The 24,952-nt window shown below is 41.1% G+C and overlaps 1 protein-coding gene across 5 annotated transcripts in view; it reads right to left on the bottom strand.

The window, feature by feature from the left end:
* Positions 1-227: 227 nt before the first annotated feature.
* Positions 228-24,952, bottom strand: part of LOC102296465 (dnaJ homolog subfamily C member 13) — a 32,642-nt gene continuing 7,917 nt past the window's right edge. For 2 of the 5 annotated variants that reach the window (XM_042220941.1, XM_042220943.1), the window contains exons 3-57: positions 21,085-21,160; positions 20,604-20,753; positions 20,164-20,205; positions 19,309-19,509; positions 18,988-19,194; positions 18,714-18,809; positions 18,437-18,528; positions 17,242-17,408; positions 16,464-16,543; positions 16,196-16,365; positions 16,066-16,098; positions 15,273-15,372; positions 14,762-14,869; positions 14,454-14,609; positions 14,275-14,331; positions 14,060-14,181; positions 13,799-13,874; positions 13,530-13,625; positions 13,295-13,435; positions 12,312-12,329; positions 11,296-11,378; positions 10,752-10,905; positions 10,434-10,537; positions 10,179-10,338; positions 10,035-10,097; positions 9,843-9,944; positions 8,983-9,087; positions 8,436-8,638; positions 8,228-8,312; positions 7,982-8,136; positions 7,819-7,864; positions 7,574-7,728; positions 7,247-7,448; positions 7,041-7,156; positions 6,789-6,867; positions 6,556-6,691; positions 6,241-6,425; positions 6,021-6,095; positions 5,794-5,913; positions 5,296-5,691; positions 5,077-5,190; positions 4,867-4,983; positions 4,595-4,772; positions 4,424-4,515; positions 4,236-4,335; positions 4,061-4,135; positions 3,834-3,946; positions 3,540-3,709; positions 3,399-3,441; positions 3,145-3,318; positions 2,876-3,055; positions 2,614-2,754; positions 2,390-2,533; positions 2,198-2,297; positions 228-1,384 (exon numbers count right to left, since the gene is read on the bottom strand). In XM_042220941.1, the coding sequence (XP_042076875.1) occupies positions 1,287-1,384; positions 2,198-2,297; positions 2,390-2,533; positions 2,614-2,754; positions 2,876-3,055; positions 3,145-3,318; positions 3,399-3,441; positions 3,540-3,709; positions 3,834-3,946; positions 4,061-4,135; positions 4,236-4,335; positions 4,424-4,515; positions 4,595-4,772; positions 4,867-4,983; positions 5,077-5,190; positions 5,296-5,691; positions 5,794-5,913; positions 6,021-6,095; positions 6,241-6,425; positions 6,556-6,691; positions 6,789-6,867; positions 7,041-7,156; positions 7,247-7,448; positions 7,574-7,728; positions 7,819-7,864; positions 7,982-8,136; positions 8,228-8,312; positions 8,436-8,638; positions 8,983-9,087; positions 9,843-9,944; positions 10,035-10,097; positions 10,179-10,338; positions 10,434-10,537; positions 10,752-10,905; positions 11,296-11,378; positions 12,312-12,329; positions 13,295-13,435; positions 13,530-13,625; positions 13,799-13,874; positions 14,060-14,181; positions 14,275-14,331; positions 14,454-14,609; positions 14,762-14,869; positions 15,273-15,372; positions 16,066-16,098; positions 16,196-16,365; positions 16,464-16,543; positions 17,242-17,408; positions 18,437-18,528; positions 18,714-18,809; positions 18,988-19,194; positions 19,309-19,509; positions 20,164-20,205; positions 20,604-20,753; positions 21,085-21,160 (6,751 nt within the window). In that variant the 3' untranslated portion in view covers positions 228-1,286. Of the gene's footprint in view, positions 1,385-1,836; positions 1,942-2,197; positions 2,298-2,389; positions 2,534-2,613; positions 2,755-2,875; positions 3,056-3,144; positions 3,319-3,398; positions 3,442-3,539; positions 3,710-3,833; positions 3,947-4,060; positions 4,136-4,235; positions 4,336-4,423; positions 4,516-4,594; positions 4,773-4,866; positions 4,984-5,076; positions 5,191-5,295; positions 5,692-5,793; positions 5,914-6,020; positions 6,096-6,240; positions 6,426-6,555; positions 6,692-6,788; positions 6,868-7,040; positions 7,157-7,246; positions 7,449-7,573; positions 7,729-7,818; positions 7,865-7,981; positions 8,137-8,227; positions 8,313-8,435; positions 8,639-8,982; positions 9,088-9,842; positions 9,945-10,034; positions 10,098-10,178; positions 10,339-10,433; positions 10,538-10,751; positions 10,906-11,295; positions 11,379-12,311; positions 12,330-13,294; positions 13,436-13,529; positions 13,626-13,798; positions 13,875-14,059; positions 14,182-14,274; positions 14,332-14,453; positions 14,610-14,761; positions 14,870-15,272; positions 15,373-16,065; positions 16,099-16,195; positions 16,366-16,463; positions 16,544-17,241; positions 17,409-18,436; positions 18,529-18,713; positions 18,810-18,987; positions 19,195-19,308; positions 19,510-20,163; positions 20,206-20,603; positions 20,754-21,084; positions 21,161-24,952 lie in introns of all 5 variants that reach the window. The other 3 variants (XM_042220944.1, XM_042220942.1, XM_014333658.2) reach the window with 3 other exon arrangements.

Here is a 24,952-nt window from a genome sequence, read left to right as displayed (position 1 = left end):
AAATGGCATAACTCTATGAAACATTTGCACTTATAAGCAAACAAACATATTGCCTGAGCCCTCAAGTATATCAAATTGATTCTTGTATAAAAACATTTAACTGCAAAAGTGATTGGATTGAGAAATATTTTGATATATGCCCGCCCCCCTTTTCATCTCTCTCTCTCTCTCTCAACAGACTTAACATCTATAATTATTGTGAACAGAAAAAACAAGTAGAACAACACTGTGGGTTCCCTTTTATTCTTAAAATTTTATGTACAAGTGTCAACTGATTTTTTTTTTCAATGTACATTCAATATAAAGTTTATATACGTAATATTACATTGAACATTTCACAAATTGCACTAGTCTTTCACATAGATTGGTAATCAGAATCAATGTCATTCGTCATGTCAGCAGAAGCTCATTTCAGGTGGTTATTATTCACTCATAAATATTCTAGTGCTTTTTGCATTCTGGGGGAGAGTTACTTTAAAAAATATGAGGCAGAAAAGGGTAGCCTTCAAAGAGAGAGCAGAATGAAGTATGAATAAGATCAGAGGAAAAAAAGGCTGGATATTATGAGAGCTCTGTGTCATCTTTGACAGAAGAGGACTGAAGTTGACCTGATCAAAGCAGACCAGAGGTCAGCAGAAGTCTAAGGGGTTAAAGTGGCATTTTCTTTTGGAGAAATAGGCCAGAGAAATCATACACATCCATTTCTTCATGTCCCGTGATTTTTTTTTTTCTTCTTTTCCACATGAGAATGCGTTAATATAGACAAGTAAACAAAATGTTTATTTCAGTGGTGGATAGGTCCTGTGCGCTTGTTCGTCACAAATGAGGCCTCAGAGATGTAAGGTTAAGGTAGCCAATCAGAATATGCCAAAGAGAAAAAAAAATTAACAAAAAAGAAGCCTCAGTCTTCCCATGACTGTCTAATGGAAAAAAAAAAAAAAATCAAGAGTAAAAAATATATTCATACAAAAAGTAAACTCTTCTCTGTCATTAGAAGAAATAAGAAAAGTAGAACAGAAACTAAACAAATGTGGTCATCCATTAAAACAAAGCATTTCTGAAGACTTGAGTGTCATTTGTAAGGGGCAAAGCAGAGTGACGCTGCAGGAGGTGTCGCAGAGGTTTTGGTGACAGTCAATGACGGCCCGCTCTCTCACTCTTCTTTTTTTCAGTTGTTTTGTTTTCCTCTCAACATCCCCTCCATGTGGGGAGCTGAACAGTCCCTCTCTGAGCTGCGGCCGTGAAGCTGCACTCTGGGTGCCTGAGCCTTTCAGTGTGCGTGTCCTTCAGCCTTGGTCTCCAGTGTCATTGTCCACAGGGGGTGGGACGTTGGGCATTACTGTGGTGCCCGTTCCTGCTGTAAGGTAACCTGCTACTCCTGGACCTACAATGACAGCAAAGCAGAAGAGACAGTTCAGATGTAAATTACAAGGATAGATGCAGGGCTAATGGGGAGCTAGAATGATGTACTACACACTAAGACACCAAGCATGGATGGGATGATCGCTACACTGGCTACAATGTTTTCCATGGGCTTAATTTAGTTTGACTACTGTGTAAACAACTAATGGATAATTTTCTAGAAAATCTGATTCTATTTTCTATGTTTTTCACTTGTAACTCTACATTTCAGCCTTTTAAAATGTGCTGGCTACATATTGCATACATAACACAAACTGGCTGTTTTCCAACACACTGTTGAGGATCCAGAATGGGTGTTAAGAGGTAATGAATTATTTTCAGTGTGAGTAAGATGAAATGGGTGGGAATGGAGAATGGCATGTGCAGCCAGGATGGAGGTAAAGAGGAATGACGGTAGGAGCCAGGACGGTCTACCTGGATCAGAGCAAAAGAGAGGAGGGCTGTGAGGGCCCAGTTCAGGAGTCTAGAGCCCACCTCGCAGTGGGCTGCTGGCGGCCAGGAGAGAAGGAGTGGAAACCCCTGAGGAGGAAATGTGGAAGGAAAAAAGAGGAAGGGAAGGGCAGAGCCAGGAAGTTACAGGACAGCTGGGTTTAAGCAAAAGTGAGGAGTCAGCCATAAGGTGTTTGCCTTTTTAGGGTAAAGCAAAGCATTAAGATTCATCATCAGCTCAGAGAAAGATGCAGAAGACTTACCTTTTAAAGCACTTTATATTTTAACAGTTTAGCTTGTTATTCAGGTTAATCACTCTTCTAATATGCAAAAAAGAAAACTTTACCTGTCAGGTAACCTGCAGTCTGAGACTCTGAGATGAAAAGATCGTGTTTCTGGTCTTTGAAGGCACTCCATACTGAAGACTTTGCAAGAATTTCATTCACCTATGGAAAAAAAACAAGCAAGAGTTCAAATATTTGATTGTTAAATAAACAATCATACCAATCATTCGATGACTTTAATAATTCGATCATACCTGCTCTCCATACTGTAGACTACGAGTCATGGACTTCAGAGCTTTAACTATCTGGGCCTTAGTAGCTGAAGGGTTTTCTAACGTCTCCAGGCCGATTCCTTCCAGTAATTTCAAGAGGTATGGAACCAGCTCCACCCTCAGAGCCTGTTAAGTTGTTATAGAAAGTTCCATTAAGGACACATGAAACATAGTGAGGGATAATAACAGCAAGGGTGACAGTGCACCTGGGCAACTAGGTCCGTCTGCTCCTTCTGGAACATGCGGTTGAGAGCTTCACAAGCCAATCCAGCCATGTCCGCCCGAACCTTCATCCCTGTCATCAGAGGGCCAATAGTCTCCAGAGAAGCCATGGACCGTACACACAGCTACACGAAACAAAGCATATCTTAGTTGATGTGGGTGAGGTGTCACTTTTACATAAAACATTTAAACTGGCTTAAGATGGTTCTGATTTTTTGTAGTCTTGCATTAAAATTAGTTTCTTACCTCATTATCTGAAAGTACATGGATGAGGCGGATGGAGCTCTTGGGCACGGCATTGTTCTTGTGGTTGAGTGCCGCCAAGATCCGAGGCAGGTGGCCCAAAGGAGGGACCTGGTCGGCCAGCTGGCACTGTGTGCTGAACAGGCAAACTGCCGCCGTGGTAACCGTCTCCAGGGCCTCACCCTGCAGAAGATAACAGAATAAGACAGAAAAAGTCTAACTTCTGCATTCACTAGAAATTTGTACTGTTGTTTCTCAGTTAGGAAGCTCACATTAGGATTGTTCTTCTCCAGGAGCTCAGTCAGGGTTTCCAGAAGTGACACCAGGAACTCTCGAGGCTTGCGTAGCACCCACCCAGGCTGAGCAATAAAGATGCGCAAGAAGACTCCACCAACTTCAAGCTCGCCCTGTCCGGCTCCATAAGCCACTGTGAAGTCTTCTGGCAACTGAGCACACAGATTAGGAGTTTAGTTTCACATTCATAGTTCCTACAGATACACCAACTTAAAATAATGACTTTTCATACTTTCCAGTTCACATCAGGATTATCTTTCTGCTGTTTAAAGTGCCTGGAAAAGATTTAAAGTGATTTAGTACAAGACATAAAACATCCTATTAGAGTGTCTAACTATTCTTTTATCTGGTTAAAACAGTGTTTGTCACGCACTCAAGCATCATCTCCCGGACAGTAGTAGACACTTTCTCCCTTGAGCTGTCATTCCAGATGAGCTCAGGGTTTTCGTGCGTTCCCTCAAATATGTGAACTGCTGCCTCAGCATTGTCCCGCATGGCATCCATGAATACACCAGGGAGGAAACGCATCAGTGTTAGACGCACCTAAAAGAGAAAGCAGAATATGAAACAGCAAAAGTGAGTTGAAGATATGTTGCGACACATCATAAGGTAAAAGGGAGAGCAGAGTGATTAAGTCTTTTATTTATTTTTTTAACTCCAATCTGACCTTTGGCCCAACCAGCTTGTCTGAAGTCATCTTTGAGAAGAGCTCTGCAGTCTGTGTGCGAACCTGGGGGTGTGTGCAATTACAGAAGAGGTCCAGCAAATAGATCAGAGCACCTGCAGGACATAAAGATTAACAGAAACATCTGTGATTCAAAATTCAGATAAACGTAGCCAGCAATCAGTAAAAAACAAACAACAACAAAAACAAACAAACAGAAGAACACTGACCTTTGGCCATTGCCTCTTTGACGATCTTCGTGTTAGACGTGAGTGCATAGAGGGTTTCCAGCACCATTTGCCTGCCTGAAGGACACAAAGGAGTATTTCAGTGTGTGAAGATGCATTACAGGGATGGGGAGAAGAGGAAAGACAAAGAGTATGACAGTCAGTTGTGTCTTCTTACTGGAAGGAAGTGAGTGCAGCAGCACCAGAAGGTTGGACAACACTAGAGATTCAGCGATGTTGCTCACACACTCTTGATTTGATGTCACTGTATTCACAACCTGCAGAAGACACCAATATGATAATAATCCAGGGATTCTGGGATTCACAGTAAGTACATGTAAGGACCCAAGACCTGTTGATCTCTACCTCCAAAACCAGCTGTTGCACTCTACCAGCTCCATGAACCCGCAACAAGGAGAAGAGCAGCTTGAAGTGACCGATGCACTCCGACTCTGATCCTGTAATTACACCAACAGAAATACTTAGAAAGAAGCTCCAAACTCACAGCACTTAAATAAACATAACCTCGAAGCTCACCAGGGTTGTTCTTGATGACATTACGGAGGGCCTCTAAAGCCATCTCAGCAAAGCGAAGCCTTTCAGCGTGCTGCTGGGACTCTACCTTGTTACTCTGACTCATGGCCAGCAGAGTGTTGAGGTACTGAGCCTGGGAGCCAACATAGTCCAGCAGACTGGCTGCAAATGCTTTTGGGTACTGAAGACAGAGATTGTAAAACAAGTTACTTATGGATTACTAAAAGTCCAAACCTGAATTTGGTCCTAATTGTCTAATACTTTCTTCTCCTCACCTCCAGTGGAAAAGATGGCTGTTCATTGTAGACTCGGACAAAAATCTCACCCACTATGAGCTCCTTGCTGTGATCACTGAACACAAACTCAGCACCAAAGCTTTTATCATTTTCTCCCTGCCAAGAAACCAGAGAAGTTGCGTGATTCACTCCAGTTTTGGATCATTTATCGTGAAAGGCAGTCTGAAAACACTTGTAAGTCATTCCTACTCTTTTGATGTTTCCCTCCTGCTGAATCTCTAGGAACTCCAGCAGCTCGGCTCGTGTCCCATTGTTCCAGATCAAGTAGGGATTCTCCGAGTTACTGTTCAGCAACTTCAAGACCTGAACGCAAAAAAGAGAAGTTTGCTTTGAGCACAGCATTTGGCCTCTGCTCACTGATGCTTAGCAACGTCCATTAATGTCTACTTAGCAACATATTCAACTGACCTCAGCAGGAGATGTCGTGCCCAGCTTCCTTGAGATGTATGGAGTCAGCATGGCCGCTAAGCTCTTTCGGATAGTGGGGTTCTCTGGAGGTGTACCCTCTATGCCATTGGTCTCTGAAACAGGGTTGTTTCCATCAGGGCTTTGTGGCGTTGGTGTGTAGCCTGCCAGACGGCTCAGGGCTATGAGGCTGAGTTTGGCCAAGTTGTTAGCGACCTCCTGCTGGTTTGTGTCCTGACTAGCCTGCACGCCACTCTCCTCTAGAGTGTAGTCGTAGTTGAACAGATAGACCAGCAGGTGCCAAAGTACACCAGCGTGGTACAGATGGGTCTGTAGGAAGAAATCCACCGCAAAGGAGCTGACGCACTGAACCGCCAGGGCTGCAGTCTTTGAGAGACCCTGAGAGGAAGCGAGGAAAATTGGAAATTGCTATTTTTAGTTCAAACTGCTGAAAAGAAAAAGAAGAACAAAGCACACACACAGAAGATGCAAGACTCTGACCTTTCCATAGTACAAGATGTGACAGAGGTCTCGGATGATATTGGGCATTTCGATGATTTTTTCCCTGCATTCCTCAAACTGAGCTGCTACACTGTAGCACTTACAGATGTGCCCACACACCTGTGGTACGATTGGCATTTAGAAAGCGTGATAAAATGACAAGTTCAAAATGTGCACATACAGAAATGTGACTACAAGGAAAGGGAAATCATGTGTTTTGTCATCACCTGTACAGCCATGTCATCAGGCTTGCTGGACGCAGTTAATACAGCGACACACCGAGACAGAGCCTCCAACAATATCTGAATAAAAACAAGCAAAATTACATTATTCACATACCACAGCTTCTCCACATGCCCCAGCATACTTACACAAAACCACATGAAGTACATTTTTTATTTCCCTTAAACTGCCTGATATTTCACAGCTTTTTAAGACGTTTAATACCTCAATGCCGTTGTCCCGTCGCAGTTCCTCTGCATTAAGAGCCGAGCAGTTTACAGTGTGGAAGGCGAGTTCAGCAGCAGCCGGGAGAAGAGGGGACGTTTTTGAGAAAAGCTGATTATCTTCCGTCTCCATTGTGATTGTTTTGATGAGCATGGGATAACCAGCATATTTGTAAGGCTCCAGTTCTGAGGAAGTAGTGAAAGAATCAGCAGCATTAGCTGAAAGACTGCAGCTGAAGGAACTCTCACTCTCTCTTCTTGCATACTGCGAGGCTATGTTTTACAGGAGACAGAATAAACAGCAATAAAAACAAACCTTGTTTATGCCGGTTGAACAGGATGCTCTGGGCTTTGAGGATGAGAATGATGTTTTCTGGGTCGGGGCCATCCACGATTCGCGCAGTCTTTGTGCAGAGGAACTCATAGGCTTTGTTAACTTTTTCAAACATATCCTAAAACACATTTAAAAAAAGTTGCTTAAATCAAATTCATAATTACTTTTAACCTTAGCAAAGTCATTTTTGTAGAGCTGGTGATGACTGTACGCACTCTGCCCTCTGGGTTTTTGTCAGGATGGTACTTCTGTGCCAGCCTGAAGTAGGCTTTCCTGATTTTACTCTCTTCGTGCCTAAAGACAAAAAGCCAAAACAAGAGGGTGCATTTAATGACAGCAACTCAAAGCATTCTCTATATATCTATACATCTCTCTATATACCTGTATCTATCGATATATAGACATCTATGATTATAGTAAAAAATGTAATGCATGTTGCCTGCTACTTTGAAAACAACAACACTCACTGCCCCTGTCCTTTGGGGAGGTTGAGGACTTCAAAGGCATCGTCCACAGACATTGAAGGAGGTTTCTTCTCCACTTCCCTCTTCCAGGCTTCAAGAGTGTCTTTAAGCAGCTTCACCTGAAGGAACAATCAAATCATGATATTTTTAAAAAGCAAACATTTTAAACACAAAAAAGAAAAAGTAGAAAATTTTCAATATTGACGTACGGCATCTCGGATAGGCCAGTCAGGGAAGCGGGTGCTGTCACACAAATGTCTGAGGTAGTAGATGTTGCAGAAGAGCTCATTGTCCAGCTGAGGGAAGCTAATGACTGGGATGGGACAGTACTGGTAAAGGGCCCGCGTGTTGCTCTGCAGCCTGGGGCTAAAGTCAGCAACATGGGCCGCTATCTTCTCTATCATCATCCGCCTGAAACAGAATTCAAAAAGAAACTTTTAAAACTCTCAGAAATTAGACAATGTCTTTTGTTGCTGCACTTATCTGTACACGATCTTTAAGTAAGCTAGTTACGCAAGACAGAGACTACTTCTGACCTCATCTCGCTGCTCCAAATTGCCTCAGGCGTGTCAAATTCTCCCAGAAAAATCTCAGAGAATCGCTCGGCCTCGTAGTTCTCCAGATAACACACCATGGCTTCAGGCAACACAGGTCCCAGAACACTACGCTGCACAATGTCCTGACCCTTAGACTGTAAAGACAGCGCAACAGGTCAATGCCATTTTCAAAAGGATCTAAGATTCAAAGGATATCATCTATTGTAAAATATAAGGAACTTCACCTCCTCTGATTTGAATGCTTGTTTCAGATGAGTGTACTTCAGGAATCTGAAGACATCAGACAAAGATCACAGACATCAGTATCAACACTACATACATACACAAAACTGTTATAAAACTCCTTTCTAGAAAAGATTTTGCCAGCTGACTGTGCCGTGCTTTCACCTTGCCACAGGAAGCACGTTGGAGCCTGTGTACATCATGATGAAGAAGAAGACACCAGTCAAATAGAGACGCTGCAGGTTGGGGTTGTCCTGCATCACCAGGTACAGAACATTGGCCACCTTTTCCACCAGAATGGGGTCAAAGGTTAAGAGCAGCTGCAGAGGACAAAGACAAGCATTTTATTCAGTTCAGTGATGAGTATCATCTGGTCATGTGACACAACTTAAAGACGAATTGTGCAACTACCTGGACAATGTGTGGGAGACAGGCATTGTCAGCAATCATCCTTTTGATCTTAGGTAAAGGACGGATAATGGCATTGTCTTGGTCCCTGAGTAAAGAAAAACAATTAATAAATCCTACTGTATATAATACATAAAATAAAGTTGTAAAAGAGGACAGGTGGTTTATTTGGCGCTCACACAACCATAGAGACAATTTCAATGGGTCCCACCTGCTGGGATAGTACGAGCACATCGTGATGAGCATGTTAAGGATGAGGGTGGCCAGGTCAGACTCATTCATCACTGCCTGCCCTGTAGCCAGGAGGCACCACTTCAATTGAGGAATGGCCTGCAGGGGGCGCCATCCGTCCATCCCCTGAGCCCAGCAGCGTGTCTTTGCTGTCAGCACACCTGTACTCCAAAACTCCTGCATCTGAAAAAGATAAATAAAACACAATGGTGAGCAGAAATAGAAGCTGAAAACTAAGCAACTCAAAACAAAGACAAAACCACACAGAAATAAATGTAGACAACTGCATGAGATCAACAAAAATGAACAAAATGTTGCACTGCAGTAACTGAGGTAATGCACTAATGTTATATTAAATTAAATTTATTTAATAATTGTACTTTGTTTTATTGATTTAACACAAATGATAAAAACTGATGGGATGTTGTTCAGTTCACTGAGTACTGTGGCATTTTCTTCTCTGTATAAAATGACTTTACAAATAAAATTGAAGTAAAATTCTAATGTTATATTTTTTAATTACAAACCTCCTCAAAGCTGAAAGGTCCTCTTCTCTCCTTGTCTGCATTACCAAAGTACCACTCCTTCTCGCTTTCCCTCTTCATATCTGGTGCTGCCTCCAGCACGTTGCTCTGTGGAAATTGAAGACATCCTTTGAAACTGCGCAAACATTAGTTACGCAAGAGTCAATGCCATTTTAATTCATCTGAAAACATCTGGCTGTGCGGTTGAGCTCATCAAACAAATTAGAAAAATGCTACAGCCCTGTTTTAACAAGTGTTGACCTCTGGGGCTGAAGAAGCTGACGTTAAAGTGCTAAAATGCCATTCTCTCAGTAGGCGACATGTAGATGGTTCCAAAATGGAGTCAATCCCAATTGTCGTTTTTACAAAGCCTTTTCACAGCCTGCTACAAAAATATTTGTCCTCTATGGATACTCTCCTCCTTCATAACAACTCTAAGGGAATAATGGAGTTAGGGGCACTACTACTTTCATTGACTGGTGTCACAAAGCCTGCTGGAGACAATCCCTCTGTGCTAGGCTTAACTTCTGCTAACTCAAGTCTGTGAACTAAACCTCGACCCTGTGCACTTGTTTTTTTGACCATTTCATTGAAACTATAAGAAATAAGGTAGCTTCTTATGTGGCACAGCCAGTCTGTTACTGAGCACGTATAATCATGTATGTGCATGAGCGCATCACACCCATACATTTAGACAAGCAGCTTGATAATCATGCTCGACAGTGGTAACTCGTCCAACTTCTTTTTTAAATATGGTTATTTCTGGCACAAAAAAAACCTACTGTGGCATCAAAAGTCAGAATCTAAAAACAAAACGAAGTACAAACAGAAACCAATTAAAAACTTTCTTTTTTTTTTTTTACCTGTAGCGGCACGGTAGCTCTGCTGGTATGCAGATGTGCCAAAGTGAGCAGGTCCACCAAAATACGAACTCCATTTGAGTCCATGACATCCTTCACGTTTTTCTATAGAAGAAAGGGGAATTAATGCACAGAAAAAACAAAACGATGGGTTAAATTAGCATGCAACACAAAGAGACTAATTGTATAGCTTACCTTGTGGAGAATGAGCTTGTAGAGGAAGAGTATGAGTCTGTCTCTTTCCAGTCTGTCTGTACACTTTAATGACAAACGCGTGTTAGATTTCAGGAGTAATTAAACAACACAAAAGCAGAGTGAAATGAGTTTGCCAGCATTTACCCGGTCCAGCATCCCCACGATGTATTTTGTGTCAGTGAAGGGGCCAATCTCTTCATAGCACTTGCCGTAGACTATTGCGAGTGCCTGCAGGCACAGGCACTTCATTGTAACTTTGGGTGTAAGCAAAAAGCGGTGGTAGAGTTCGTTGAAGAACTCGTATCTGAAAACACAACGAAGGGGAAGCGTGACTCCTCTTTACAGATTTGGGAGGGAATAATGACATTGGCGTAGCTCGCTTGGAGGTTAAAATCTTACGATCTCTTGATAGCACTCGATTCTTCGTTTTCGTCCTCCTCAAGCAGCAGTCGCAAGTAATAATCCCCAATTTTTATCTCATCCGAAAGGCACTCATATTTCACCTGTAACAAAAAGATGACACATAGGAGCACGGATTTGAATAATGACATGTTTATCTGCATACCACTGGAATAAGACTGGATTACAATTTTCTGGTTTTACCTTACAATCTACAGTTTTCTTGTGATTTAAATATTATACAAGTTTACTGTAAAATGATTTTCTAAAGTAAATGACAGCCCAGAGACTGAACCGTACTAGTAATTGAGCACAAACCTCAAACTCCTGATGGTTCCAGGAGATAACTGTGGCACTGCCCAGCTCGCGGTCCACGCCAAAGGAACGCATCTCCCCCTCCAGGGCATCGCGAAGTTCCTCCCTTGTTTTAAAGTTCCAGATGAGGTTGGATCGCGCATGGTCAAGCTGGAATCTTAATGAAAAAACAGGACCGAGACGCTTGATCATGTCCTTTTAAAAATGTAAGTGGATCATACCAACAAGCCAAGCTTTATGATGCCTACATACATCCTAACAACGTTTTAACGTTTCCATATATAAACTTACTTGCTCATCACTTCAAAGATGACAGCTGGCCACTAATAAGCATTCTAAGCTCTAGTTGTGTAACCGATTTTTCACTCAACAGTGAAAATTCTGCCCACTTCACATGGCCAGTGGTTATTTCTCCACATTACTGCTTGTTCCTTCCTGTGTGGGTTCCCCTTTATTGTGCCAATACTGCACAATAAAGTACAGCAAAAGAAGATCCCATACTCACATCTGATTGCAATTTTGGGTTACCATAGTTAGAAATTTCTACCTGTAGTAGAAGAGCTCCCAGTTTGCTTCAATCTTTATCCTCTGCCTCCTCTTTCTCAGGATGACAGGTTTTTGGTTTGGATTCTGAAATTAAATCACAAAGGGACATCTTTGTAAGGTATTCCACATTAGTGTTTGCTCTGTCACATCACGGCACACAGAGTGGTAAAGACAGCGACAACATGAGCAACATTTTAGACAGAAAAGAATAATGAAGTGAAATTCAATGAATGGATAATAACATGTTGGGTGGGTTTTTTTAGAATGGAGGAAGTCAGATATTAGAAAAATTAAACACAAATATTAAAAACAAAACAAAACAATGAACCATACAAACACAGAATAAAACAAACACAAAAAACCAAGGTGGGATCCCAAAGTTGGGTGTGTTCAGTAATCCTTGCTTGGAGAACCAGGTCTGTGGCATGTTTACGCTCTACATACCTATGTGAAGCTAATTTATGGTTTCAAAATTATGAACACAGTTCTCATGCATTTGATGAGTGCCTTTTCACAGCACTACCGCCAACTCCGAGTTTCAGAATGCAAAACATTGTAGTTTAGGTGCTAGAAAGGATAACAACAATTTTTCTGAAATTTCATCAAGGATATTAAAAAACACTGCTGCATGGGATATTTGTAAAGGTCTTATTGTTTAAGGCTGTGTGTGGTCATTATTTATTGATAACTAAATATGCAGGTAAGCATATATATAGCTACAAGCATACTTATAGCTGCAAAGATCCAGTTCAGCCTGTGCTCCACCCTGAACATGCCCTCTGTTGTCAAAAGGAGAAGAAAAGACATGACGTGCTCTTTCATCACACTTTTTTCCTGGGTTCTATTTTAAGACTCCTGGAAATCCCTTTTGGATGTCAAGATGCGACTGCCTGACTAAATAACACGAAACAAAACAAAAACACGCCTGATGGGTCTCGTGAAGATGAAAAATGGTTTAATCGAGAGAAAGAACATGGAGAGAATGGAAAAAGGATCCCATTGGTCAGTCCTACTTACCAGGTTATTTCTGTCCTGCTGCAAATTTTGACAGCAGAGAAACCACACAAGACAAGGGGAGGGAGGAGTGGAGACACACAGAGAGATTATTGTTCCTCAGATCAAACAGATGAATTGCAGCTAAAGGGTCACAGATCACGATGCTACTAATATACAAAGTGAGAGTCATAAAAGTTACAACTAAATCTGTGATTTAATAGATGACTTTACACAAGATTTCTGTAGTACTGCATGACTAATTTTGTAATTATACTCATTTGAAAAACAGTAACAAATCCAAAAATAAAAAGGTGGCCGTGATTCACAGAGAAAGCAAACCAATCATTGTATTTCTCTGTTCAGTAAATCTGGGGTGATTATCATGCAGCCAGAGAAACAGAAAGAGAAGAAACGTAACTTCATTTTATTTTTAAGGGAGTCTTGATTTAGGGTGCACAAAGAGCAGGCAATACCTGATATAGCTTGGTGGCTGTCACCACCAATCTTGACCCACCCAAACATTTTTTGGGTGTACAAAAACAAAACAAAACACCTATTTGTGTTCAGACTGAAACACCACGCATCCAAACAGAGGTTTTCCTTAAGAGTAAGCGGTAACCCTTCGCATTCTGCACCTCGCCATACAAAGAGTCAAGCAAAATTTTCTCCATACCTAAATAAAAGATTTATGGCAAACACATATGAAAGGAGCACAAGCAGTGTATAGAGCATATAACTGAGGCACATATTTTTCAAAGAAAGGTCAAATGTGATTGCAGCAAAGCTCTAACTGCCATACATGCAAAATACCAGCAGCAAGTGGAAAGTCTGCCATTGAGTTTGTCTTTGGATTCTGCAGCACTATTCAGCATCAGCACGAGAATAGAAAAAGATGAAAGTTAAAGCAACCTGAGCAGAACACACTTGCAGCAGCAGCTCTTTTGATAGCTCAGAGGTTAAACAGCCATGAAGTCCTTTTACAAATTAAAAGATATCATTCTCACCTCCTTCTGGGCTATGCCCATTTTATCTCTCCAGTGCATCAGCACGAGATCAGCTTTCTCCTTGGCAAACTTCTCCACTTCTTTGGCTGCTTTTCCTGCTATCCGCTGCCATTCAGGCACCTTGTTTCGATTCAGCTGGTCCTGTGGGAAACAAAGATATAAAAACAATTACAGATGGCAAACATTTTATTTTTTACTGACTCTATTACATTAAGGTGCATGTCTGTCCACATACCGTAGCGATTTTCAAGTTGTCACGGACGTGCATTCTGTCCACATCTTTCTCTGGGACAGGGTCAGGACTGTCCAGGTATGCCAACAGGCCTGTTGGCTACAAGCACAGAGATGAACAAGCCGAAATGAAATAAATGAAGACTTTAAACAAGCTACCTCAGCTGCCAGCAAAAAGTACAGGCTATTACCATCATCACACTAAAAGCTTCTGGCATGAGTATTGGAACGGCATCAATTTTTTTCTCTTCTAAGAGTCTGAAATCGGCTTACCAGTATCCTCTTGAGAAGGTTTATTGCTACAGGGTTCTCTGCTGTCCACAGTCCCACCAAGTGACGACTGAGTTGCCTGAGAAACATCATTTATTGGCAGATATTTATCACCAGTAACAAGTAAAATTCTGTCCTATGATGTTTATCTGCACAGATTTTTACTGAAATACAAATACAGTAGAGGAAAAACCTGCAGCAGCAAAAAGATAAGAAAAAAACTACATTACTATGTGTCAGTGTTCATGTTTACTGAGATCAGACCTGTTGGTAAGCATCCGCTGGTCTGCACTAATGGTGAACAGAGATGTGTGCAGATGTCTCGGCAGCGCCCCTTCACTCAAGGCCAGCTCCTGCATCTTGGTGGCTATTTCCTTGTCTCCCTCCTGAATGTAAATAAAGCTTAGTTGGTTATTATCATAAATCCTGAGGCGTAACACATCCAGACGTCACTGTATAGCACCTACAAAAAGACTTACCTCAATAATAGCTTTCATCACCAGACCTGCTCCCTTCACTATAGCCATAGAAGGATGCTAAAGAAACGAACATCACCATTCAATATATTTTACATTTTTGTCTTAATCAGACTAATTGTTGACAGTATTCCTAATTTACTTTCCTCTCCATTTAGTTTCTTGCTTGTCAAGTTACCCACCTGGAATAGCTTGAAAAGTGTTCGCCCATTAGAGGCGACCATCTCAAGCAGCATGTCAAACTGCTGCCCCTCAGTGGTTTCACTGTAGGGGGCGCAGAGTGCAAAGGTTAAAAAGTCCAACAAAGAGCTGATGACCAAAGCTCCTGTTCCATGGTCCTGGAAAATATGAGAAAAAGAGAAATAACATTAGAAACATAGTATATATGATGTGATTTTTTAAATACAAAAAAGTTATGAATGTCCTTGTATGCCTGAGCTTCAGAAAAAAGGAGAGAAAAACAGCTTGCTGACAATAAAAAGACATGTACCACATTAGTAATGAATTTTTCAAGAAGGTTTTCAAGGAACTTCTTGGAGGATAGCAGTGAGGCCTTGTTCAGCTGCTCCTGCCTCAGGTCATAATCATCATGCATCGGCTGGAGAAAAAGATCAAAGAAAAAAAAAAAATCTCAGTCAAACTGCAAACTCTATGTCCCTGTACAGTCATAGCAAAAAGAAAGTGCACCCTCTATCAACTCTAATTTTTTTATGTAACAGGACACAGTGGGGGGAAAAAAAATCATCTGGTCTTTACAAACTTTTAAATTATTTAAATGTTGTGGAGGAATGTTTGCTCACTCTTCTTTATAGCATTGTTTCAATTCAATGAGCTTTACGGGCATTTGTGTATGCACAGCTCTCTTAAAGGCCCGCAGCAACATTTCAATCACGCTAAGGTCTGGACTTGTCCAAAACCTTGTCCTTAGACTTGAAAGACGAGTGCTTTCTTTTTACCATGGGTTTAAATATGTTTGACATCTCCATACTTAGGTGACTTACACACATAAGAGCACAGAGCATGTCTATAGCAGCATGTGTCACGCCATTGTTGTTCCTTTTTAAAGCTTTTACCGTCTTTACTCCCAACTTTTCCCTGAACCTAAAACACACAGACAAATTAGCAGATTTAAAAACACAACTAAACATTCAACGTAAAGTTAACAGAAACAGAATTATTTTTGTGGGTTTTTTTTTATTTTTTTACATACATTATAAAAACAGGTCTGGGGTTGGATACACAAAGAATTCATTGCTTCAGAGGTGGCTTGTTGTTTCTCGTGCTTTTCAGCCATCTTTCAGGAAAGAGTTTATTGTTTATTTAGCACAGTGTGTGCATTGTGAATCTGGCAGGGAAACACCAAGCTACGCTAGCAATGAATCTTTCAGGATAACCAATTCTGGCTCATTTGCTTCACAGGGAACAAGGAATAAACAGTAAATACAGTTCCTCTCATACATCTCAGTGACCCCGGAAGACTGCAAGGCTCCTGGCAATACAGAAATGTAAAGATCAGAATGACCGAAGCCGATAAAGGGAGAGAGATGAAGGCGCAAAAATGAGAGGACATGGGGATGGTGGAAGGTCAAGACAAATCGAGGCAGACAGCTCGACCGAACAAAGTGAAGCAACACAACCTCCCTTTAGAAGTGCTCATCGTACAGCCTGAGATGAAAGCAGAACAAAGATAAAAGAAGAAGGCTGATAGACAGCTAGGACAGACTGTGGAAAAAGATCAAGAAGGATATGAAATACAGAGAAAGGGCAGACTGAGATGTATGGATTCATATTTACGTTGCATCTGTGAGTCCAGACCCTTGACCAGACCTTGGAATGACAGAGCATGCCTGTTACCAGCAGCTCAAATGTATACTTTCAGCAAGTAAAAGGAGATGGGCAAAAGTACATATGTGGACAATCTTACTTTGGCAGCTGGGTGAAAGCTTGAAAGCCAGCCTTAGATGCCACCAAGCGTCGTATGGCCTGAAAATGACTTTCCAGTTCAGTATTAAGAGCCGGCAGCTCTGTATCCTGGCTTAAAAGAGCCAGGATGGCATTGTTGATGAGCTTCTCTTTGTTCTCAGAGAAAAGACCCTGGAGAGAATGAAAAAGGAGACATACAAAGAAATTACTGTGACTCCTGTTTAGGCAAATGCATAGAGATTAATCATACAGAAAATAAATCCACTCACATCTTGGGTTACTGCATGCAGCACTCCACTGTAGGATATGTTGGCGTTGAATCTGAATACTGCATCTGCAAAATTTCCATCTAAGCAAAGGGAAAAGGGAGGAAGCAATGTTAAAGAAATTAATAGGATGTGCTGTCTGACCAAACAAAAGTGTGTCTGTCTATCTCAGCAGCAACACTGGAAGGCTGGCGATTATAGAGAGGCGGGTGAAAACAAGAGTAACCAGAGCACTTTTTCCTCACAATCGCTCCATGGAGATGTTAACAGTGTCGTCCTCGGTTGTACAAATAACAGTGATCAGAAAAACCAAAGAAATAAAACGGACTCAATCACAGTCGGACGCCAGCGTGAATACAGGGATGCAGGTTCAAGTTAGAGATAATGTGCGACACATGCAAAACCAAATATCTCATTTTGGAAAGGCGTGGGGGACGGGAGGGGCATGTGATAAGCAGTTTGGTCAGGGAACGTTTTAAAGGTCTGTGTGGCTGTACTTAAGACACCGCGTGGTGCCGGTTTTTAACGTCATGTAAAATAATTCTGTTAAAATTAGTGAGACAAGGAATTAGTGAAAAAAACATTAAGGGGAAAAAATGTAATGTCAATTACATTTTCATAAAAATCAAAGAGGTTGAAGAAAATATCACCAGTGCCACCGAAGAAGCACCACTTACACTACTGTGTAAAATATTAACATTTAAATATGACTGTAGAGCAGATCAAAAACAAGATCCATGAATTTGTATCAGATTTTATGAGACAAAGGGGTCTGACTCACTGGGAGGTGCTGCCAGGAACCTGAGATGCAAACTCTCCACCTCTTCATCCACAGGCATGCTCAGTAGCCCCCATCTCTGTCCTCGCTGGGTGGGAGCCATCTTGACACACACATCTCTGTTGCCTGATGCTCTGACTCCATCAAGTAAGCTGGCTAACAGGGAGTCCCTACAAGCACACGTACAGACAGACTCAGCAAAATGCACTAATGATCAGAGGGAGTGGCACCGGAAAAATAAATTAACTTAGAGATCACGGATAGAAAACACGGATCACACATAACATCATGGCCACCTGCTTAATATTGTGTTGGGCCAACTTTTGCTGCCAAAACAGTCCTGAAATGTCGAGGCATGGACTCCATCAGACCCCTGAAAGTGTGCTGTGGTATCTAGCACTAATATATTAGCAACAGATCCTTTAAGGTGGAGCCTCCATGGATCGGACTCGCTTGTCCAGCACATCCCACAGATGTGCGATTGGACTGAGATCGGGGGAATTTGGAGGCCAAGTCAACACCTCAAACTCCTCGCTGTCCTCCTATTCTGCCACCTTTCTATCGGAACAATTTGAGCTACAGAAGGTCATCTGTTGGATCAGACCACACCGGCCAACCTTCACTGCTGGGGAAGACCCCAGAAGAGCTGCAGTTTTGGAGATGCTCTGACCCAGCCATCTAGCCATCACAATGTTGCCCTTGGCAAACTCACAAATCCTTAGTGTTGCCAATTTTCTGGCTTCTAACACATCAGCTTTGAAGAAAAAGAAAAACATTCACTTGCTTCCTAATATATCCCACACACTAGAACAGGGGTGGGCAACTCCAGGCCTTGAGGGCCGGTGTCCCTGCAGGTTTTAGATGTGTCCTTGGACCAACACAGCTGATTTAAATGGCTAAATTAGCGCCTCAACAAGTCCTGCAGTTCTCCAGAGGCCTGGTAACGAGCTAATCATGTGTTTCAGGTGTGTTGACCCAAGGTGAGATATAAAACCTGCAGGGACACCGGCCCTCGAGGCCTGGAATTGCCCACCCCTGCACTAGAAGGTGCTTTGATTAAGAGATAATTAATGTTATTCACTTCTTCACTTCACCTGTAAGTGGTCATAATGTTATGCCTGATCGATGTGCCATTACGGTTAAAGAGAAAAAAATTCTAACTGAAATTTAGCGTGACAAAAAACACTGTCGAACGTACCTTTCCGTGGAGGAGAACTTCCTGATCTGACCTCGGATAAATTCTACAGTAAACACCTGAGGATTTTCCACATCACAGATGAGAGCAAATATCTGAGGGGAGATGAGACAGAGCGAGAATGACCAAAAGAGAGTGGGAGGGGATAGTTTAGCCTAATAATATATAATGAAGCAAAAAAAACCAACAACATTTACCTCTCATTACAGCTGCACACAATATGCTTTTGAGTGAGTGACTATTAGTGCCAAAATTATTCCAACTTTTTGTTAAGGCTCACCTCTCCAAAGGGTTTGATGGTGACTATGTTGTATGAAGCGGGGTCTCTCTCCACTAGACACGTCTCTGTCAGGGCCAGGATGCGCTTAACGGGTTCCTGGAAGAGACAAAAAGCACAAACATCTTAACATGAATGATACTCTCAAAAAATCAGCACATTTTTCAAATAATCCACTACATAATCAGATCAGAAACCTAGTCAATTTTTGGATAGAATGTTCACAACCACCACCCTACAACAATGAGAAGAGCAAAATAAACTAGAGCGTTCTCACCGGATGTCGAGGGGTGATCTTCTGCACCACAAACTCTGCTAGGGAAGTTATGCTCTCGTCTGAGCTGTATTTCCCCAACCTGTCTGTCATGAAACCCTCAAAAGTTAGAGCCTCCTTCCTCAATCGAAGAGTGATGCCAATAAAGTTCCCGGCATGCTCTATGGCACTGCGAATGATTTCATCTCGATGCTCTGAGGCAAACAGATGCTGAAAGAAAGGAAAAGGAAGGTGAAGAGAAACTTGCTCATATGTTTTTAAAGAAATAATGAATTTTTAAAAAGCTCCTTAATATACAAAAACACAAACTTTATGAACACATACCAGTCTGCTGAAGCCCCCGTAAAGGATGCAAAATCCTCCCTGGTAATCAGAGACCTCGACAAAGCCCTCTACATTTCGGTAATCATAGGAACACACCACTCGGTTAGTGTGGGGGTCGATCTGGTCGATGCCGCCTGGTGTCACCTCTAAACTCACAGGCTTCCTTGTGTCACTCCAGTGGTGCTTGTAGCAATTGTAGCGCTGCCAAGAATGTGGCACATGTGTTGTAAGACGTTGAATATAATGACCCAACAATGGTACACCTACACTATATGGACAAACCTGGGCCACAACTCTTAATCTTTGAATTGTGGGTGTTTTGATTCCCATTGCTACTGCTGCATAAAATCAAGCAGCTAATTTACTCATGCATTCTGCCTTTACAAACAATTGTGAAACAATGGGTTGTTTCAAAGAGCTCACTGAATTTGAACACGGTACTATTACAGGATGCCACCGTTGCAAAGTCATTTTGTGAAATTTCTTCCTTCTTAGATATTTCATTATCAGCTGTAAGTGGTATTATTGCAAACTAGCGGCATTTAAGAACCACAACAACTCAAAGTGGCAGACCGCACAAGGTTACAAATTAGGGTCACTGAGTGCTGAGGTACACGATGTGTGCAAGTCGCCAACGCTCTGTTGGCAAACTGCAGAGTTCCAAACCTCATCTGACATTAACATCAGCACATAAATTGTGCACCAGGAGCTTCATGCCATGTGTTTCAGTGGCTGAAAAGCTCCTGTAGGTTTGACGTGTGGGTGGCCCAGTACTTCTGTACATATAAATGTATATTCAAACTTTCATTTTGATCTTTATTCTCTTTTTTTTTAAGCACAAAAATAAATACTTACCCTTCCAGTTATCTTCCCCTCAGAAAACTCTGTTCTGAATCGCTGTGAAAAAAGAATAATAAGGAAGTCAACAGTGTGCAACCTTACACAGCTAACTGTTGAATCATTAATGACTAATAATTGTAAAACACAACTTCAACGATGGAAAAATACAACTCCTTCCATAGGAAATACTTGTTGCTGCTTAGTTCAGCATGACTTTAATTCTTTACAAGAACAACAGTTCCAATGATTCATATCTTTGCACAACACTGACAGCACATCAAACGTTGTGACTTCCAAGTGTTGCATTTCTTTAAAAAAAAAAAGTGCATTGCACATTAAGTGACCTTGTTAAGACACTACAGCTACAATAGGCTACATCAAAACACCTCAGTCAGGATGTAAAGTCTATTCAGTCAATGGTGGTACTATAGTACTAGCCATGTGTTTATCCTCACCAGCGCTTCTGTGAGCAGCTCTGTCCGGTGCTCTGTTGAAAACTTGAGCGTTTCCGACTTCTTGCCGCTGCCTTTACGGAATGTGAGGCTGAACTCTGTGCCCTGACCTTTTCCTACCGGGCCAATACCGCAGATGTCTCCATAAGTCCACTGCAGACATAGACAGTGAAAATACAGGATTAAACACATGTTAAAGCATCAAAAGACCAGTTCAAACATTTAAAAAGTTTCCAAGTGCTTCCAAATGTACAAGAAGCATAAAGATAAATGTCTTATAAGATGCAATAATGCAGCAGTACAGCAGGATCAAATTTTGTGCACCGATAAACACAGAAAAATATATTCAGAGCTGTGATACTAAACCGTTTAGAAAATGTGGGCCACAAAGTGCCAAGAGCAGCACATCCCACAAGCATCTGTGAGGCACTGGAGGTAGAAGAAGAGGTTCATACATCATGAAGGCGTTCTCATTCATACTGACCTGATTTGTTACTTCTAGCGTGGTTGGGTTGTAAGTGGTAATGCCATGTGTCCCCACTGAGAAGACTCGCTTGTACCTGGAACACAGAGATGGAATGAGTCAGAAACATAGCCTACCCATCACCAACCACACATCGAAGCAACACCTACACCAACCCAGGCAGTCACATAATATTCGCTGAGAGTGTGGGGAACAGGGCGAAAGTGTGGTGGTTTTTTATTATTATGCGAGATCCTGATAATCTTGACAGCCTTGAAAAGAACCACATTAACTTATCTTAAAATTCCCACTCCGTTACATGTGACAGGGTAAGAATAATGTGAAATGAAAAGCTCTATTTTTGGCCCTCTGTAAGCCAATGACGACTCAACCAAAGTAACTTCATAAAGACTGGGTTACCTAACGGCATCAACCATATTCAGGTTGGTTAGGTCAGTTCCCCCTTTCCCCAAATAGGAATACAGGATACAGCAGCATGATTTCCCATACCATTTGGGTTGCACTTCATTCCACTCCTTCAGGGAACGGAAGTTATAGTCATAACATTGTTTTCAGGTGTTTTGTGAGTCACAGGAAAACCTTAACTCCTAACAGTATCTAGCTTCACTGGCCCTATACGACAGTGAACGTGAACAACGTGTAGTTTCCAAACATTTACACACTGCCTTCAGTGGGTTTTGATTTTTGTCTGTGTGAGTCATCAAGGCTCCATACAAAACAGTGAGGCAAATTTTGGTTATTCATTGAATTTTAGGGCAGGTTTGCGCATAGGCAATACACAGAATGCATTTAAATTTTAAGGGAAAATCCAGATAAATCTCTTTAAATCTGTGATGCGGGGATTGGGCTCGATATAGGGCATGTCACGTCTAAGCGCACGTCCTCCGAAATCGCTTTTGTTCTAAGAATATTATCTGACATATTACAACAAAAGGTTACAACCTTTTGTATCTCAGCAATTCTGTGATGACTCATTGTTAAATAGTGATGAAAACACAAATTCAAGAGAAGTTATGAGTGGTGCTTTCTAACATAACAGGAAGGAAGTGCTGAATTCTGATTTCTCAGTATTCTAGTATGTTACGCTGACAGTGTGCACATGTCAAATGTGGCAGATCAATATGTGCTTGGTTGGAGTTTTTTGGCAACAGCAACATTTTCAGCTGTTTTTGCCCAATTCATACATTTTCATTTTTAAATTAAGTTATTTATGCTGTGTTTATTAAGAGAAAGAGTGCAAACACAGTGTGTTTACATATAAATTGTACCTGGTATCGATGTGCTTTCCATAAGTCTTGAGCTACCCTTATTCCTGCATATTTTGCTTTTAACACAGGAAATGGGTGAAGAGACTAATTTAAACCTGCACACATACATGGAAATACACAACATAAGAAAAAAAAAAAACAGAGTTTGGACAATTCTAATGACCTTTAAAGTCCATATTTGGAACAAGCACCTTGATTCTTCAACCCAGCTTGAACGCTCTTAAACAAGTTTTCTTTTAATAGTTCTCTGTGTTTCTTGAAGGACATTCAAAGTTCTTCTTTGGATGTTGGCTGCCCTTGTTCCATTTTCATCACTGTGTTTTACCCATGGCTGCACATACTCACTGTCTTACTGCTCCTCTGACCTCCTATGTACATACATGCAAGGATTTAAGTCAAAAACTTCACATTTGTATTCATCACTTCACAAGATTTGTTGTCACTGATTTTAAGTCCAGCTCTTGTGTAATCTGGAATATATTAGCCTTTACTCATCATTTTTGTACCTTACAAACGGCTTCTTGACAGGTAACTGAGAGCATTTCTGCATCTTTGATTAGGCTTCACTAAATATATAATGGCTCAACGGTCTTTGCTCATTTTTTTTTCCAGTTTCATCAAATTTTTACAGGAAAATTACAAATAGTCTGGTTTCTTTGAACCAAAATGTAAAGACAAGCGTGGTAGCTCAAGATATTTGCACAGTACACAGTACAGTGTGCAGACTGAACATGCTGACTTAGTTCCTTTCCTTTTTGTACATCCTCATTAGGTCCCGTTAACATGAGCTAGTCCAATGAGAAAGCCGAGTAAGAGGAAGTTAATATTAGTGGTTACTTTTACATAATCCATTTGCAATTCTGTATGAATGAAATGACTAACACAAGTTGACAGGCAGTTGCTTTAGGCAATGCCATTAGGCTCAGGCTCATCCCTCAGGCTGTCCCACCCCTTCTCCTTTATATACCAATGTCATGTCCTTCTTGGGAAGCTTCACCCTTAGAAAACTATACAAATTGCTTCATCTCTCTTGACACCACTGCCTCTTTTGCATCATTATGTTATTTTAAGGAATGAAGTCTAAAACCATGAGTCTGCCCTGATCTCAGGGTTCTGCCTCTCTACATGTCTTGACCTTGGTGCCAAATGGCTTGCATTGGATGTCAGCACAAACTTCGTTAATTATTAATTCTTTGTGGACTGATAGACTAAAAAAAACAACAAAAAAAACAATCTTGGTACAAAGGCAATATCCAGTCTTCTCTATCTGGTATACACTTGGAGAAAAAAAAAGCCAAATTTATGCCTAATTTTCTGATTTAACAATTAATTCATGTCTTTAAATTGAACCTGTGTTGAATAGTAGATTGTAGCTGCTAATAAATAAACTTAACTTAAACTTAAAGAACTTTATTGTCATTGTAGTTATACAACGAAATTTGTTTGGTAGCTCACAGAGGCCAGCAGCATTAAAACAAGAAACGGCATAGTAAACCAAGTAAACGTCAATGCCATTATTTTAAATGAAACAATAAAGACTTAACAAGAACTGACTTTCAGGATGAAGCACACAATAACAGGAAGAAATGAATACACAATGTAAGATGAAGCACAACTCAGACCAATTTAGGAGAGCAGATTATTAGAATGATTATTATGCAGTACTATGCAGAGATTATGAGAATGATTATTCCTATTATATTAAACAACCTTTAAAGCACTTTTGCAAGAATCCTTTAAAAACATTTTAAACATATGCTGTTGACTTTCAGATTTACATTCATACAAAGGTATGAAAATCAACTGGCCAAAACCTGAAACAATCATGTGTTTAGCCATCCATCATGGTAATAGAAGCAAAAACAGGTACAGTTTACACCACAGATATAATCACCAGTCTCCTCTCTCCATTACTAAGGTTTCATAATCTTCCCATTAGGCAACTTCCTGTACCGTATGTGACTGAACACTTCTCAACCGTCTCTCCTCAAAACGTGCTCCAATTCTCACAAAGACATCTGAGCTTAAGAGTTGTTAGTAGGGCAACACAAAATAATCTTTCGTACAAGACTCAACATAAACACTGGATAACAGAGATGCAGAAAGCAGTGAATAGAGTGCGCTCCAAAACTATAATACTATGAAGGGAGGCAATGACAAGACCCCAAGTATAAACACAGAATTTTAACGGTGAAAAAGATGCATAGCTGTACTAGCAATAACAAAATGACTGCTTTAAACTGAATAACAAAAAACAGAGATTGTGGCACTGTATCAACACACACCAAAATGATAACACTGTCAAAACGGTGCTCACACAGCTCCTGGATGACATTTAAATTTTTTATTCCTGTGGAAGCCGTAAGGGTGAGCCTAGTTTTTCAAAAGACTGAATAGAGGTGCTACACTTGCAAATAGGGCTGGGCCATATTATACCGTTAACGGTAATACCGGTATAATGTTAGGCAACGATAGGAAAATGAAATATCGCGATAGAATGGGAGTAAAACGCGCATGCGCGGTGCCTTTGTTTTCATACGCACATGGCCGATTGTTGAGTGAAACAGATGAACCAGAATTGGTTTGTAAAAATGGTGCAA

The sequence above is a fragment of the Haplochromis burtoni genome, unplaced genomic scaffold (genome assembly GCF_018398535.1).
Source record: "Haplochromis burtoni strain Fernald_Lab_line unplaced genomic scaffold, NCSU_Asbu1 Contig_58, whole genome shotgun sequence".
NCBI lineage: Eukaryota > Metazoa > Chordata > Actinopteri > Cichliformes > Cichlidae > Haplochromis > Haplochromis burtoni.
The sequence above is the reverse complement of the archived record's forward strand: the minus strand, read 5'-3'. Positions and strand labels throughout refer to the sequence as shown.